Here is a 15,456-nt window from a genome sequence, read left to right as displayed (position 1 = left end):
TGATGGGGCCCTCGATGCCCCCTTTGTCTTACCCTCCTTCCTCTCCTCCCTCTATCCCTCTCTCTTTGATGGAGTCAGTCCAATCATAAGGCCCTGGGAGATGAACCGTGACTGATGAAATATCAACCGCATACGAGGATCACGTTGCAACCGCAGTCAGCCTGTGCTGATGTGGTGAGGGGGATGGAGGGAGGAAGAGAGTTGGATTGGTGGGTGGATGGATGGATGGAGATAGATGTAGAGGAGATGGGAGGAGATTAATGAAATGAGTAGGTAGGGGAGTTAAATGTGGACACACACACACACACACTGTAACACTCTTCTTCAGGATCGGTGGGTCCCCTGCAGGATGGTTAAGCTAACATAGGCCAGTGCTATTAGAATGAGGTTGTAAGTAACAAGAAAGGGCGGGCTTGACGCAACATTTTGAACAGAAATGCAATGGTTCATTGGATCACCTAAAACTTTGCATATATATGCTGCCATCTAGTGGCCAACATTTTTATTGCACTTGTGCTAGAATAATGCTAATAATAAAAGCACCTCCTCCCAGCTGCTCACTGCACTGAGGATAGGAAACTCTGTCACCACCGATAAATCCAGTATAATTAAGAATTTCAATAAGCATTTTTCTACGGCTGGCCATGCTTTCCACAGCAACTCGCCCAAGCCTTCCCCATTTCTCTTTCTCCCAAATCCAGTCAGCTGATGTTCTGAAAGAGCTGCAAAATCTGGACCCCTACAAATCAGCCGGGCTAGACAATCTGGACCCTTTCTTTCTAAAATTATCTGTTGAAATTGTTGCAACCCCTATTACTAGCCTGTTTAACCTCTCTTTCGTGTCGTCTGAGATTCCCAAAGATTGGAAAGCAGCTGCGGTCATCCCCCTCTTCAAAGGGGGGGGGACACTCTTGACCCAAACTGCTACAGACCTATATCTATCCTACCCTGCCTTTCTAAAGTCTTTAAAATCCAAGTCAACATCAGATTACCGATCATTTCGAATCACACCGCACCTTCTCCGCTATGCAATCTGGTTGCAGAGCTGGTCATGGGTGCACATCAGCCACGCTCAAGGTACTAAACAATATCTTAACCGCAATCAATAAGAAACAATACTGTGCTGCTTTTGACTATGTCAATCACCACATCCTCATCAGCAGACTCAACTGCCTCGGTTTCTCAAATGATTGCCTCGCCTGGTTCACCAACTACTTTTCCGATAGAGTTCAGTGTGTCAAATCGGAGGGCCTGTTGTCCGGGCCTCTGGCAGTCTCTATGGGGGTGCCACAGGGTTCAATTATTGGGCCAACTCTTTTCTCTGTATACATCAATGATGTCGCTCTTGCTGCTGGTGAGTCTCTGATCCACCTCTACGCAGACGACACCATTCTGTATACCTCTGGCCCTTCTTTGGACACTGTGTTAACAACCCTCCAGACAAGCTTCAATGCCATACAACTCTCCTTCCGTGACCTCCAACTGCTCTTAAATACAAGTAAAACTAAATGCATGCTCTTTAACCGATCGCTGCCTACATCTGCCCGTTCACCCATTATCACTGCTATGGAAGGTTCTGACTTAGAATATGTGTACAACTACAAATACCTAGGTGTCTGGTTAGTCTGCAAACTATCCTTCCAGACTCACATCAAACATCTCCAATCCAAAGTTAAATCTAGAATTGGCATCCTATTTTGCACCAAAGTATCCTTCACTCATACTGCCAAACATACCCTTGTGAAACTGACCATCCTACCGATTCTCGACTTCGGCGATGTCATTTACAAAATAGCCTCCAACACCCTACTCAACAAATTGGATGCAGTCTATCACAGTGCCATCCGTTTTGTCACCAACTACAAAAATCTCTGAAACTGGAAACACTTATCTCCCTCACCAGCTTTAAGCACCAGCTGTCAGAGCAGCTCACAGATCACTGCACTTGTACATAGCCCATCTATAAATAGCCCAAACAATGACCTCATCCCCTACTGTATTTATTTATTTTTGCTCCCTTGCACCCCAGTATTTCTACTTTGCACATTACCTACTGCAAAACTACAATTACAGTGTTTTTAATTGCTATATTGTATTTACTTCGCCACCGTGGCCTTTTCATTGCCTTTACCTCCCTTCTCACCTCATTTGCTCACATTGTATATAGACTTGTTTTTGTACTGTATTATTGACTGTATGTTTGTTTTACTCCATGTGTAACTCTGTGTTGTTGTATGTGTCGAACTGCTATGCTTTATCTTGGCCAGGTCACAGTTGTAAATGAGAACTTGTTCTCAACTTGCCTACCTGGTTAAACAAAGGTCAAATAAAATAAATAAAAAATACATTATGGCCTTTCTCTTGCATTTCAAAGATGATGGTACAAAAAAAATGGTTGGTTTTTCTTTGTATTGTCTTTTAACAGATCTATTGTGTTATATTCTCCTACATACCATTCACATTTACACAAACTTCAAAGTGTTTCCTTTCAGAAAATGCCTATCCTGGCTTCAGGGCCTGAGCTACAGGCAGTTAGATTTGGGTATGTCATTTTAGGTGAAAATTGAAAAAAAAGGGTCCGATCCTTAATCCTTAATACACATCCTTAATACACATCCTTAATACAAATCAAAATAAAATACATTTCCATTTGTCACATGCACCGAATACATAGACCTTACATTGAAATGCTTACTTACAAACCCTTAACCAACAATGCAGTTTTAAGAAAAATACCCCGCAAAAAATAAATAAAAGTAACAAATAATTAAAGAGCAGCAGTAAAATAACAATAGCGAGGCTATGTACAGGGGGTACCGGTACAGAGTCAATGTGCGGAGGCACCGGTTAGTCAAGATAATTGATGTAATATGTACAGTACATGTAGGTGGAGTTATTAAAGTAACTATACATAGAAAATAACAGAGAGTAGCAGCAGCATAAAGGAGGGGGAGGGGCAGTGCAAATAGTCTGGGTAGACATTTGATTAGATATTCAGGAGTCTTATGGCTTTGGGGTAGAAGCTGTTTAGAAGCCTCTTGGACCTGGACTTGGCGCTCTGGTACCGCTTGCCATGCCGTAGCAGAGAGAACAGTCTATGACTAGGGTGGCTGGAGTCTTTGAGGGCCTTCCTTTGACACTGCCTGGTATAGAGGTCCTGAATGGCAGGAAGCTTGGACCCGATGATGTACTGGGCCATACACATTACCCTCTGTAGTGCCTTACCAGGCAGTGATGCAACCCATCAGGATGCTCTCGATGGTGCAGCTGTAGAACCTTTTGAGACTCTGAGGAACCATGCCAAATCTTTTCAGTCTCCTGAGGGGAATAGGTTTTGTCGTGCCTTCTTCACGACTGTCTTGGTGTGCTTGGACCCTGTTAGTTTGTTGGTGATGTGAACACCAAGGAACTTGAAGCTCTCAACCTACTCCACTACAGCCCCATCGATGAGAATAGGAGTGTGCTCTGTTCTCCTTTTCCTGTAGTCCACAATTGTTGTTCTTGCACCACATGGTCAGGTCTCGGACCTCCTCCCTATAGGCTGTCTCGTCATTGTCAGTGATCAGGCCTAGCACTGTTGTGTCATCTGCAAACTTAATGATGGTGTTGGAGTTGTGCCTGGCCGTGCAGTCATGGGTGAACAGGGAGTACAGGAGGGGACTGAGCACGCACCCCTGAGGTGCCCCCGTGTTGAGGATCAGCGTGGCGGATGTGTTTTTACCTACCCTTACCACCTGGGGGCGGCCCGTCAGGAAGTCCAGGATCCAGTTGCAGAGGGAGGTGTTCAGTCCCAGGGTCCTTAGCTTAGTGATGAGCTTTGAGGGCACTATGGTGTTGAACGCTGAGCTGTAGTCAATGAATAGCATTCTCACATAGGTGTTCCTTTTGTACCTGATGTGAAAGGGCAGTGTGGAGTGCAATAAAGATTGCATCATCTGTGGATCTTTTGGGGCGGGATGCAAATTTGAGTGTGTCTAGGGTTTCTAGGGTTTCTGGGATAATGGTGTTGTGAACCATGACCAGCCTTTCAATGCATTTTATGGCTACATATGTGAGTGCTACGGGTCAGTAGTAATTTAGGCAGGTTACCTTAGTGTTCTTGGGCACAGGGACTATGGTGGTCTGCTTGAAACATGTTGTTATTATAGACTCAGACAGAGAGAGGTTGAAAATGTCAGTGAAGACACTTGCCAGTTGGTCAGCACATGTTCGGAGTGCATGTCCTGGTAATCCGTCTGGCCCTGCGGCCTTGGGAATGTTGACCTGTTTAAAGGTCTTACTCACATCGGCTGCAGAGAGCGTGATCACACAGTCTGTAGCAGCTGATGCTCTCATGCATGTTTCAGTGTTACTTGCCTCGAAGCGAGCATAGAAGTTATTTAGCTCGTCTGGTAGGCTCGTGTCACTGGGAAGCTCTCGGCTGTGATTCCCTTTGTAGTCTGTAATAGTTTACAAGCCCTACCACATCCGAGCGTCGGAGCCGGTGTAGTACGATTTGATCTTAGTCCTGTATTGACGCTTTGCCTGTTTGATGGTTCGTCGGAGGGCTTCCGGGTTAGAGTCCCGCTCCTTGAAAGTTGCAGCTCTATCCTTTAGCTCAGTGCAGATGTTGCCTGTGATCCTTGGCTTCTGGTTGGGGTATGTATGTACAGTCAATGTGGGGACGACATCATCGATGCACTTATTGATGAAGCCAGTGACTGATGTGGTGTACTCCTCAATGCCATCGGAAGAATCCCGGAACATATTCCAGTCTGTGCTAGCAAAACAGTCCTGTAGCTTAGCATCTGCTTCATCTGACCGTATGTTGTGCTGAGATGTTTTCCATTTGATTCTTACACACTGTCCATTACCATCAGAATGCAACAGGGATCTTATTTCAGCACTGTTCATTAGCTTCAGAATGCAACACGGATCTTATTTCAGCACTGTTCATTAGCTTCAGAATGCAACACGGATCTTATTTCAGCACTGTTCATTAGCTTCAGAATGAAACACTGATCTTATTTCATCACTGTTCATTAGCTTCAGAATGCAACACGGATCTTATTTCATCACTGTTCATTAGCTTCAGAATGAAACACAGATATTATTTAATCACTGTTCATTAGCTTCAGAATGCAACACAGATCTTATTTCATCACTGTCCATTAGCTTCAGAATGCAACATGGATCTTATTTCTTCTCTTTACAGTCTTAACTCAATACTATAAAGCTGGAAGTTAGTATTTTCGAACAGAGTACAAGGTTTCCCCCTAAAGACAAACTCATGGCAGATCAGGCTAATGGACTAATTGTTCCCAGATCATCCTGACCAAGTAAAGCAATGGCAGATCAACCAGGCAGACGAATCAATCCCGCATCAGGCAGACAGACGGACAGAGAGATGACGAATCAATATCAAATCAGCCCAGATACTCGAAACTATTATTGTCACGCAAACAATCTGTCTCTCTGTCTGTAAGATGAGATGGTAGGCCTATTACATTTAATTTAGTCATATAGTATTTTCTTTGTGTAGGGTGTATATTTCATCTGATTAGTGTGTAACAGGGTTTAATTGGTTTGTGCATCCCTGAGGATCATGTATCTTATATGAAGGTCTGTGCTTTGCTTTGGTGTCATGTTCTCAGGGAGACATTGATGTGATGCAATTTGTTGATTGGATGAATTTCATAACGTTAGCACTCTAAAGTCATCAGTGTGACTTTGTAGCTGCCGCAGCACTGGGCTGGGGGCTTAGCAGCACAATAGAAGAAGTGGTCTGATGACACAACCAGTCTATTGAGATTAAAGGCTGTCTGTCCGGCCTGCTCAATCAGAGCCCCTCGATCGATTTGCTCCGGGAGCCATGTCTTACTCACCCCTCATCCTCTCTCTCCTCTTCCCTCTCTCCTCTCTCTGTCATCTCTCCTCCCTCTATCATTGTTGGAGAATTGCAGCCCTGGCCAAGGAGAATGAGACAATGTTCCCTATCGATTAACCAAGTGGTCCTGTACCAGGAGGGGACTGCAGGATGGATAGGCTGCCTATAGGGTGTGTGTGTGGTGTGTGGTGGGTGGGTGGGTTTGGGTTTGTGTGTAGACATTCTGTACTGAACTGTTTCATCACTAAGTGCAAATGTGTTGTCTATGTGTGTCAACTCAAATTCAGGACAAAACAGACTGCATTTGCAATCTTGCTCCTTGGCCTGTATTCTGAGAGAAGCAGAGGAAACCAGGTCCGTATTCAATATAGGTTGCTTGTTTGTGACATGTAGACAGGCTGTGCTGAGACACTGTTTCATAATGCATGAGGAGGACAGGACGGGCGGAGCAGGCACACATCCCTCACATCAAATGGGCTGATACAAGATAGTGTGGAAAGACAGAGAGAGAGAGGAGGAGGCAGGAAGACAGGTTGAGCAAGAATTGGGAAGCACTTGGAGAATCATATTTATGTGGCTTAATGAATACTTGTGGTATATACATAGCATGCAAATGAATGCTTAAAGTAAAGGTATAGAAAAACATGTTAACATCGAATTGTAACACAGATACATACAGTAGAAAAGTATTCAGTGTATAGAATTGGATCTGATATTTGCATTGATGTTGTATTGGTGTGTGTTGATGTTGTATTGATGGTGTATTGTTTTTGTGTTGATGTTATATTGTCCTTGTATTGATGTTATATTGTTCTTGTGTTGATGTTGTATTGTTCTTGTGTTGATGTTGTATTGTTCTTGTATTGATGTTATATTGTTCTTGTATTGATGTTATATTGTTATTTTATTGATGTTATATTGTTATTTTATTGATGTTATATTGTTCTTGTGTTGATGTTGTATTGTTCTTGTATTGATGTTATATTGTTCTTGTATTGATGTTATATTGTTCTTGTATTGATGTTATATTGTTATTTTATTGATGTTATATTGTTATTTTATTGATGTTATATTGTTCTTGTGTTGATGTTGTATTGTTCTTGTATTGATGTTATATTGTTCTTGTGTTGATGTGTATTTGTGTTGTATTGGTGTTGTGTTGATGTTGTATTGTTCTTGTGTTGATGTGTATTGGTCTTGTATTGGTGTTGTATTGGTGTTGTATTGATGTTGTATTGATGTTGTATTGGTATTGTATTGGTGTTGTATTGATGTTGTATTGGTGTTGTGTTGATGTTGTATTGGTGTTGTGTTGATGTGTATTGGTGTTGTGTTGATGTTGTATTGTTCTTGTGTTGATGTGTATTGGTGTTGTATTGATGTTGTATTGATGTTGTATTGGTGTTGTATTGATGTTGTATTGGTGTTGTATTGGTGTTGTATTGGTGTTGTATTGGTGTTGTATTGATGTTGTATTGGTGTTGTATTGATGTTGTATTGGTGTTGTATTGGTGTTGTGTTGATGTTGCATTGTTCTGGTGTTGATGTGTATTGGTGTTGTATTGATGTTGTATTGATGTTGTATTGGTGTTGTATTGATGTTGTATTGATGTTGTATTGGTGTTGTATTGATGTTGTATTGGTGTTGTATTGGTGTTGTGTTGATGTTGTATTGGTGTTGTGTTGATGTGTATTGGTGTTGTGTTGATGTTGTATTGTTCTTGTGTTGATGTGTATTGGTGTTGTGTTGATGTGTATTGGTGTTGTATTGATGTTGTATTGATGTTGTATTGGTGTTGTATTTTTTGTTGTATTGGTGTTGTATTGATGTTGTATTGGTGTTGTATTGATGTTGTATTGGTGTTGTATTGGTGTTGTGTTGATGTTGTATTGTTCTTGTGTTGATGTGTATTGGTGTTGTGTTGATGTGTATTGGTGTTGTATTGATGTTGTATTGATGTTGTATTGATGTTGTATTGGTGTTGTATTGGTGTTGTATTGGTGTTGTGTTGATGTTGCATTGTTCTTGTGTTGATGTGTATTGGTGTTGTATTGATGTTGTATTGATGTTGTATTGGTGTTGTATTGATGTTGTATTGATGTTGTATTGGTGTTGTATTGGTGTTGTGTTGGTGTTGTATTGATGTTGTATTGGTGTTGTGTTGATGTTGTATTGGTGTTGTGTTGATGTTGTATTGGTGTTGTATTGATGTTGTATTGGTGTTGTGTTGATGTTGTATTGGTGTTGTGTTGATGTTGTATTGTTCTTGTGTTGATGTGTATTGGTGTTGTATTGATGTGTATTGATGTTGTATTGGTGTTGTATTGATGTTGTATTGATGTTGTATTGGTGTTGTATTGATGTTGTATTGGTGTTGTATTGATGTTGTATTGGTGTTGTATTGATGTTGTATTGGTGTTGTATTGATGTTGTATTGGTGTTGTATTGATGTTGTATTGGTATTGTATTGATGTTGTATTGGTGTTGTATTGATGTTGTATTGGTGTTGTATTGATGTTGTATTGGTGTTGTATTGATGTTGTATTGGTATTGTATTGATGTTGTATTGGTGTTGTATTGATGTTGTATTGGTGTTGTATTGGTGTTGTATTGGTGTTGTGTTGATGTGTATTGGTGTTGTATTGGTGTTGTATTGGTGTTGTGTTGATGTGTATTGGTGTTGTATTGGTGTTGTATTGATGTTGTATTGGTGTTGTATTGGTGTTGTATTGGTGTTGTGTTGATGTGTATTGGTGTTGTATTGATGTTGTATTGGTGTTGTATTGGTGTTGTATTGGTGTTGTGTTGATGTGTATTGGTGTTGTTGTATTGTTCTTGTGTTGATGTGTATTGGTGTGTATACAGGGCTCATCTGTAAAATAGACCTTGGTCTCAGCATAACTCTCTGTCAAAATATAGTTTAAATAAATACTCAAACACTGTTAAACAATAACAATAAATACAAATATTTACCCTCTGCAGACTGCACTACCATGACAACTTCCCTAATGCTCTCTCTCGGTGTCGATGTAAAACAAGCACCTAGGAACGTGACCCTGCATTTTAAGTGCTCATCTGTCGGGGACGCACTAGGGTGCACTTGTAAAAATGGACCACCTGCTTGCTTCTCAAAAAGTAAAATAAAATGAATTCAAGCTAAATACTACCGAGTAACTCCCTTTGTCAACTAACCATGTGACAGGCGTTGCAGATTGATATTGTTATTAAATTGGGGTAGTTAAGTTTGTGGTTAGAAGCTTTTTATTAATTGTCAAAACTCTATCTCCCTGGGTGATATTTAGGGAGGGTTAGCTGTTGAAATGGAATAATGAGGTTTAGCCCTGAGCAGGGTGTGTGTGTTCTGTGTCCTGTGTGTGCATGTGCTTAGGTGTGACCATGTGTATGTTGTATGTTTTTGGGCATGCTCCCCCAATTATTTTTTTTGTGTGTGTGTGTGTGTGTGTGTGTGTGTGTGTGTGTGTGTGTGTGTATGTGTGTGTGTGTGTGCGTGCGTGCGTGCGTGCAGGCTTCACTGTTAACCCACACATCTGGGAGCATCAGAGGAGATCTGAGAAAGTTGTACAGTTCTTTGGTAACATTTCCGAGGGTCTGTGTTTTCGTGTGTGTTACATCTGACAGTTTGTCACTGTGGTATGTTTAGGATGTACGGAAGCTTGTAGCTGCTGCCTGTCGAGTCTAACACAGTCTAGTGTTGTACAGGGTGGTCCGCCGTCGTACAGTGATCCTAGGCAGGGCTACAGAGGCACAGAACAGTACAGACTTGTGTTCCTTATCCACATGGACCTCAGGGAACATTACACTTTCAGATCACAGTTTGTCAGATGTCTAATGTTAAGATGTCCCATGACATTGGTTGTGTAGATCTAGCTATATGCCTCTACCCCCCCAAAAATAAAAAAGGTAAACACAAATTAAAAGCAGGAAAGATGGTGCTAATCTTTTCCATTCATTTGGGGTAGAGGCACATAGCTGGATCTACACAACCAATGTGATGGGACGTGGTTTCATCTTGGCATGAGTCCACTTTTGAGGTTAAAAATAATTGGACACATTTTCATTCATAAGTGTAATGTCACTTTATTAAAACATGCAATGAGGAAGGGATTAGTAACTCCCCAGATAATAGTAATCACTTTGAGATGGAATTAAAGTGCTATACCATTATCATTCATCTCTAAACTGACCTTCCACATCTTAATGGCACATTAGGGGAAAACACTTTACTGTTTGTTGAAATCCAGTGAAACCGATAGCTTAAGGGGTGGTAGGGTAAGAATGGATCTCTTTGTGTCTTATCACGGGCCTCCCCATGGTACGTGTACCGTCCATTTACCAGATGGGGAAAAAGGGGTTTAGCACTAGGGGAAAGAACCACATAATGTTAATTGTGGTATAACATAACCACATGTGATGTGGTGCGTCATCAAGCCTATCTCCCGGGCACAGCTGAGATTCATAAAGCTTATCAACCAATTAGAAAGACGGCAGCTATTGGATTTGAATGTTAACACAGCGTTCAATGGCAACGATTTTTGCATATCTCAATTTGGCAGAATTTGACCCTAATCAACCCCAATTGTTTTCTTTTATAAGCATAGATTTCAATGTGTTCTCAGAGTACATTGTGGACATCATTGGCTAACTTGTTCACCTCGAGCAATAGCTGAGTCACAATGTAAATTAGTCACAATGTAAATTACTTAGGTGACTATTTCAGTCTAACGAAAGACTATGTATCTTTCTGAATCCATTGCACGTGGTGTTATTGTAAGATTTGAATGGGCAAACAGATCTTAGGACTTGTGCTGCCGGAGGCCCGTCTTTTATTGGATGAAACGATGAGAAGTGCGTTGAGTTCAGGGGCATTGTTCTCCTGGTGTAGTAGTTGCTGCCTGCTGTATGGCTGCTCTAGTCAGTGTGTTGTTATTTTTCCTGTGTGGTGATGTGTTGTGTGTAGGCTGTGGGCTCATATTACTTGCCTGCCTGCCTGCCTGCCTGCCTGCCTGCCTGCCTGCCTGCCTGCCTGCCTGCCTGCCTGCCTGCCTGCCTGCCTGCCTGCCTGCCTGCCTGCCTGTCTGTCTGTCTGTCTGTCTGTCTGTCTGTCTGTCTGTCTGTCTTTCAACATCTCATTGATATCCAGTGACAAAGACAACCTCATGTTCTTCTCCTAATCTGAATCAGGAGCCACTAATCCACCTCCAGCTGCTCCTCTTACGAGAGGACAGAGGAACTGGGTTACTGCCCCGCTTAGAAGAGAAGGTTATGGTTTCCGTATATACTGACTCAAATGACAATAGAGTTCCTACGTTATGAATTCAGATGCAGAACATGTGTCCGAGTTATGCTAGAGTGATACAATGTGTCTTTACTGGCTGTACTCAGGCCTGAATGTCAATGAAATATGTGTACGTTGTTTGAATTCCCACTGTGTGATGTCAAGAAGAATAGGCTCTGGTTTGAATGTGGATTGTGTGTGTGTGTGCGTGTGTGTGTGTGTGTGTGTGTGTGTGTGTGTGTGTGTGTGTGCAGTGCCTTTGTGCATCCGCGTACGTGAATTTGTGCGTGTGGTTGTATGTGTGTGTGTATGTTTGGGTTTGTGAATCTAACCGCACCCCCGTCACTCTCCTCTTCCTCTCCAGATGGCGGACAAAGCAGAATTTGGATTACTGCTTTCTCATGATGTACGCCCAGTCTAAAGGGACCTACTATGTGCAGGTACGAAACCTCAATCTTCCAATATGCATCTGTTTACTGTTTTAGGAAATGAGTACATTCTGCAGTGTAAAATGAGAATCTGGAAGTGTGTAAACACTATGAACTGTTTGTTCTGGGAATAATAGTTGTCCGTGCTTGGAACTACGTTGCTCACAGGGCAGCCATTGCACATAACCTTCGAGCAGGTGGCACTCCACTTCACTTCATTTTCCACGCAAGACCTATCGTGAGGGTGACATGCCATAAATTAGCCTCAGTCGTCTCCCACAGTCGGGGCTGCATTCGTGAGACCCGACGAACGCTTGCGTTTTGACATTAACACCCGATGCGGTTGTGTATTTTGACAGCGCTACTTGCTCTGAACTTCAAGGAGGTTCTCCTCTGGTGAAGGGAAGGGTAATTACTTCCACGTTATTTCCCAGCCGGGGAAGGAAGTGGAAAGATGCAAACTCTGTTAGGCAGATGCAGATTAGGAGGGAGCGTTGTGATTAGGTTGGGATTTGGTTACCGTCTTTCTGTTGCTGTAAAACATCATCCGTCTCTCATTCCTACCCATAATGTAGGAGGATATGTTGACACACCACTAGGCCTCCATCGAAGCGTCTTCGGAACAAGAAGACAATCTGTATCCATTGAAGCCGAGACTGAGGGAATGCAACGCATGTGTAGCATATGGCTCAGGCACCAATGCTTGTTCCATGTGACATTGTGTGCTTTGATGAGAGCACAGAAACATTTGGTTCTGTGTTGCTCTGACATATTGTCTGAATGACTCCTGTCCCCTGGAGAGATGTGTTCTGATCTCATTCACAATGTGCCTTTGTACTCCTTAGAGAAAACAGGAGACCATGTTAAAATAGCAGTAAAATCAGGCACTACTCACCTTTCAACGTCCCTTGTCTACTTTTAAAACCTAGATGTTCCATATTCATTGAAATTGACAGTGTAGAATATATTAAAACAGACTGGTTCAAACACAGGTTTAAATCAACACATGTAACGGCTGCTTGAACAAACTGCCGCTCCTCATTACCGGGCAGACTTTAGCCACTGGGATAGAAACTGATGGAAACAGCCATGTTTATTCCGCCACCGGCTGGGGATAGGGTAACGGCCATCTGTTGCAGCCCAATGTATCACCCTGGCGTGGCATGCGACTCACAAAACATGTATCCGGGCTGTCTCCACCTCGGTCCCCACTCACGGCGGGAGAAGAGGGGGTGAGAGGGAAGCAGGGTGAGATGGGAAGTGGCAGGAGTTGCGTGGGACCAGTTTTGGAGCCTCGCCTCAGAAAGGAGAGGAGAGGAGCGCATGTGACAGTTTATTTCTTCAGAATCACCTCATCTGTTTTGTGACACACAGAGCAGCTGTCACTCCTCTCACCACGGCAGGCTGTCCAGATGTCTTTTTTATTTATTTTATTTATTTTTATTCATGTTAATTAGTTGCAGTTGACTGGGAGGTCTTTGGTAGTTGTGCGTTTCATCTCCTGTTTAAGTCTACTGACTCATTTAAAGCTAATTTTAAAGCTTTTTTGTAAGAGGATAAAGGACAGTTTTTATTGGTTTAGAGTATACAAATGAAGCAATTAAGTAATTTTAATTGGAAATACAGTACCAGTCAAAAGTTTGGACACACCTACTTATTCAAAGGTTTTTCTTTATTTTTGCTATTTTCTACATTGTATACTAATACTGAAGACATCAAAACTATGGAATAACATATATGGAATCATGTAGTAACCAAAAAAGTTTGCCTTGCCTTGATTTGCACACTCTTGGCATTCTCTCAACCAGCTTCACCTGGAATGCTTTTCCAACATTCTTGAAGGAGTTCACATATATGCTGAGCACTTGCTGGCAACTCACCCCAAACCATCTCAATTTGGTTGAGATCAGGTGATTGTGGAGGCCAGGTCATCTGATGCAGCACTCCATGACTCTCCTTCTTGGTTAAATAGCCCGTACACAGCCTGGAGGTGTGTTGGGTCATTGTCCTGTTGGTTAAGTGTGCCTTCTAAATAAATCACTGACATTGTCTCCAGCAAAGCACCCCCACACCATAACACCTCCTCCTCCATGCTTCACAGTGGTAACCACACATGCAGAGATCATCTGTTCACCTATGTGTCTCACAAACACACGGCAGTTGGAACCAAAAATCTCTGATTTGTTCTCATCAGACCAAAGGACAGATTTCCACCTGTCTAATGTCCATTGCTCATGTTTCTCTCTTATTGGTGTCCTTTAGGAGTGTTTTTTTTGTTGCAGCGATTTGAGCATAAAGGCCTGATTCATGCAGTCTCCTCTGAACAGTTGATGTTGAGATGTGTCTGTAATTTGAACTCTGAGAAGCATTTATTTGGACTGCACTTTCTGAGGCTGGCAACTCTAATGAACGTATCCTCTGTAGCAGAGGTAACTCTGGGTCTTTTTTCCTGTGTCGGTCTTCATGAGAGTCAGTTTCATCATAGCAATTGATGGTTTTTGCGACTGCACTTGAAGAGTGTCTTGAAGATGGACTGTCGTTTCTCTTTGCTTATTTGAGCTGTTCTTGAAATAATATGGAATTGGTCTTTTACCAAATAGGGCTATCTTCTGTATACCAACCCTACCTTGTCACAAAACAACTGATTGGCTCACACTCGTTAAGAAGTAAATACATTCCACAAATGAACTTTTAACAAGACACACCTGTTAATTGAAATGCATTCCAGGTGACTACCTCATGAAGCTGGTTGAGAAAATGCCAAGAGTGTGCAAAGCTGCCATCAAGGCAATAGTTGGCTACTTTGAAGAATCTCAAATATAAAATATATTTTGATTTGTTTTATACTTTTTTTGGTTACCTCATGATTCCATATAATTTTATTCCATAGTTTTGATGTCTTCACAATTATTCTACAATGTAGAAAATAGTTTTTTTTTTTTAAATATATATATATTTTTGAATGAGTAGGTGTGTCCAAACTTTTGACTGGTACTGTATACTGTACGCTGAACCATACAATGTGTATTACATCATTTCACGCTGTCATCTATTTTCTGTAATGCTTTTGACCCCTTCCGGAGTTTTCAATTATTCAGAAGTACAGGCCATATGTTTGCAATCACAAAAAGCCATTGCTACAAATTACATCTATTAGTATTTAATCAAATGTAATGACTGGGAATTGTAACGTTAATTCCCCTTAATAAAGGAAATAAATGTTTAACTCTTTTCCTCCCCTTTTCTCTCCCTCAGCTGGAGGATGACATTGTTGCGCGTCCAAATTACTTCACCACGATGAAGAACTTTGCCCTGCAGCAGCCTTCTGAGGAGTGGATGATCTTGGAGTTCTCCCAGCTGGGCTTCATCGGTAAGCCTCAGCCTGTGCCAAAAGAGCTAGCCTAGCGCTATTGTTGATAGTGTGAGTTAAAGAGCAACGACTCAGGGTGTTTTCACATTTGGTCCCTTTCAGACAATTGTTTTGGTTCACTTAATTTTTGTGCAGTGTGAACACTTCAAAGGAACTCAGACCCCTCAAAAGAGCCCCCGAAGTGAACCGAGCTGAAACTATCTCGAGAGGTGGTCTGAGGGCAGTTTGCTTGAATTCCGTGGTCCGGTTCCCTTTTTTAGGACCATGTGAACGCTAAGCTCAACAAGTTTGCTTGTTCTTTTCCCCCCACCACACACTAGACTACTGCAACAACGTTTCCCTTGCCATAACCCCTCACATTGGTGCCACAAAAGAGAGACGATGATAATATGCAGGTTCGGCAGAAAAAATGTGTCCTGTTTTTGGATATTGATTAGCGATTGTTAAGGACGCACAGAAATTCCTAAATTAGGTTTTAGTTTAGATTATTTGTTT

At 41.9% G+C, this 15,456-nt stretch overlaps 1 protein-coding gene across 1 annotated transcript in view; it reads left to right on the top strand.

The window, feature by feature from the left end:
• LOC110488910 (alpha-1,3-mannosyl-glycoprotein 4-beta-N-acetylglucosaminyltransferase B) overlaps positions 1-15,456 on the top strand; it is a 164,343-nt gene that overhangs the window by 117,990 nt on the left and 30,897 nt on the right. The window contains exons 7-8 of the mRNA XM_036943037.2: positions 11,528-11,603; positions 14,847-14,961. Coding sequence (XP_036798932.1) covers positions 11,528-11,603; positions 14,847-14,961 — 191 coding nt within the window. The remainder of the gene's footprint in view (positions 1-11,527; positions 11,604-14,846; positions 14,962-15,456) is intronic.

The sequence above is a fragment of the Oncorhynchus mykiss genome, chromosome 14 (assembly GCF_057628025.1).
Source record: "Oncorhynchus mykiss isolate SJ-2025 chromosome 14, ASM5762802v1, whole genome shotgun sequence".
In the NCBI taxonomy this organism is placed as follows: Eukaryota; Metazoa; Chordata; class Actinopteri; order Salmoniformes; family Salmonidae; genus Oncorhynchus; species Oncorhynchus mykiss.
This window is presented reverse-complemented; position numbering and strand designations above follow the sequence as displayed.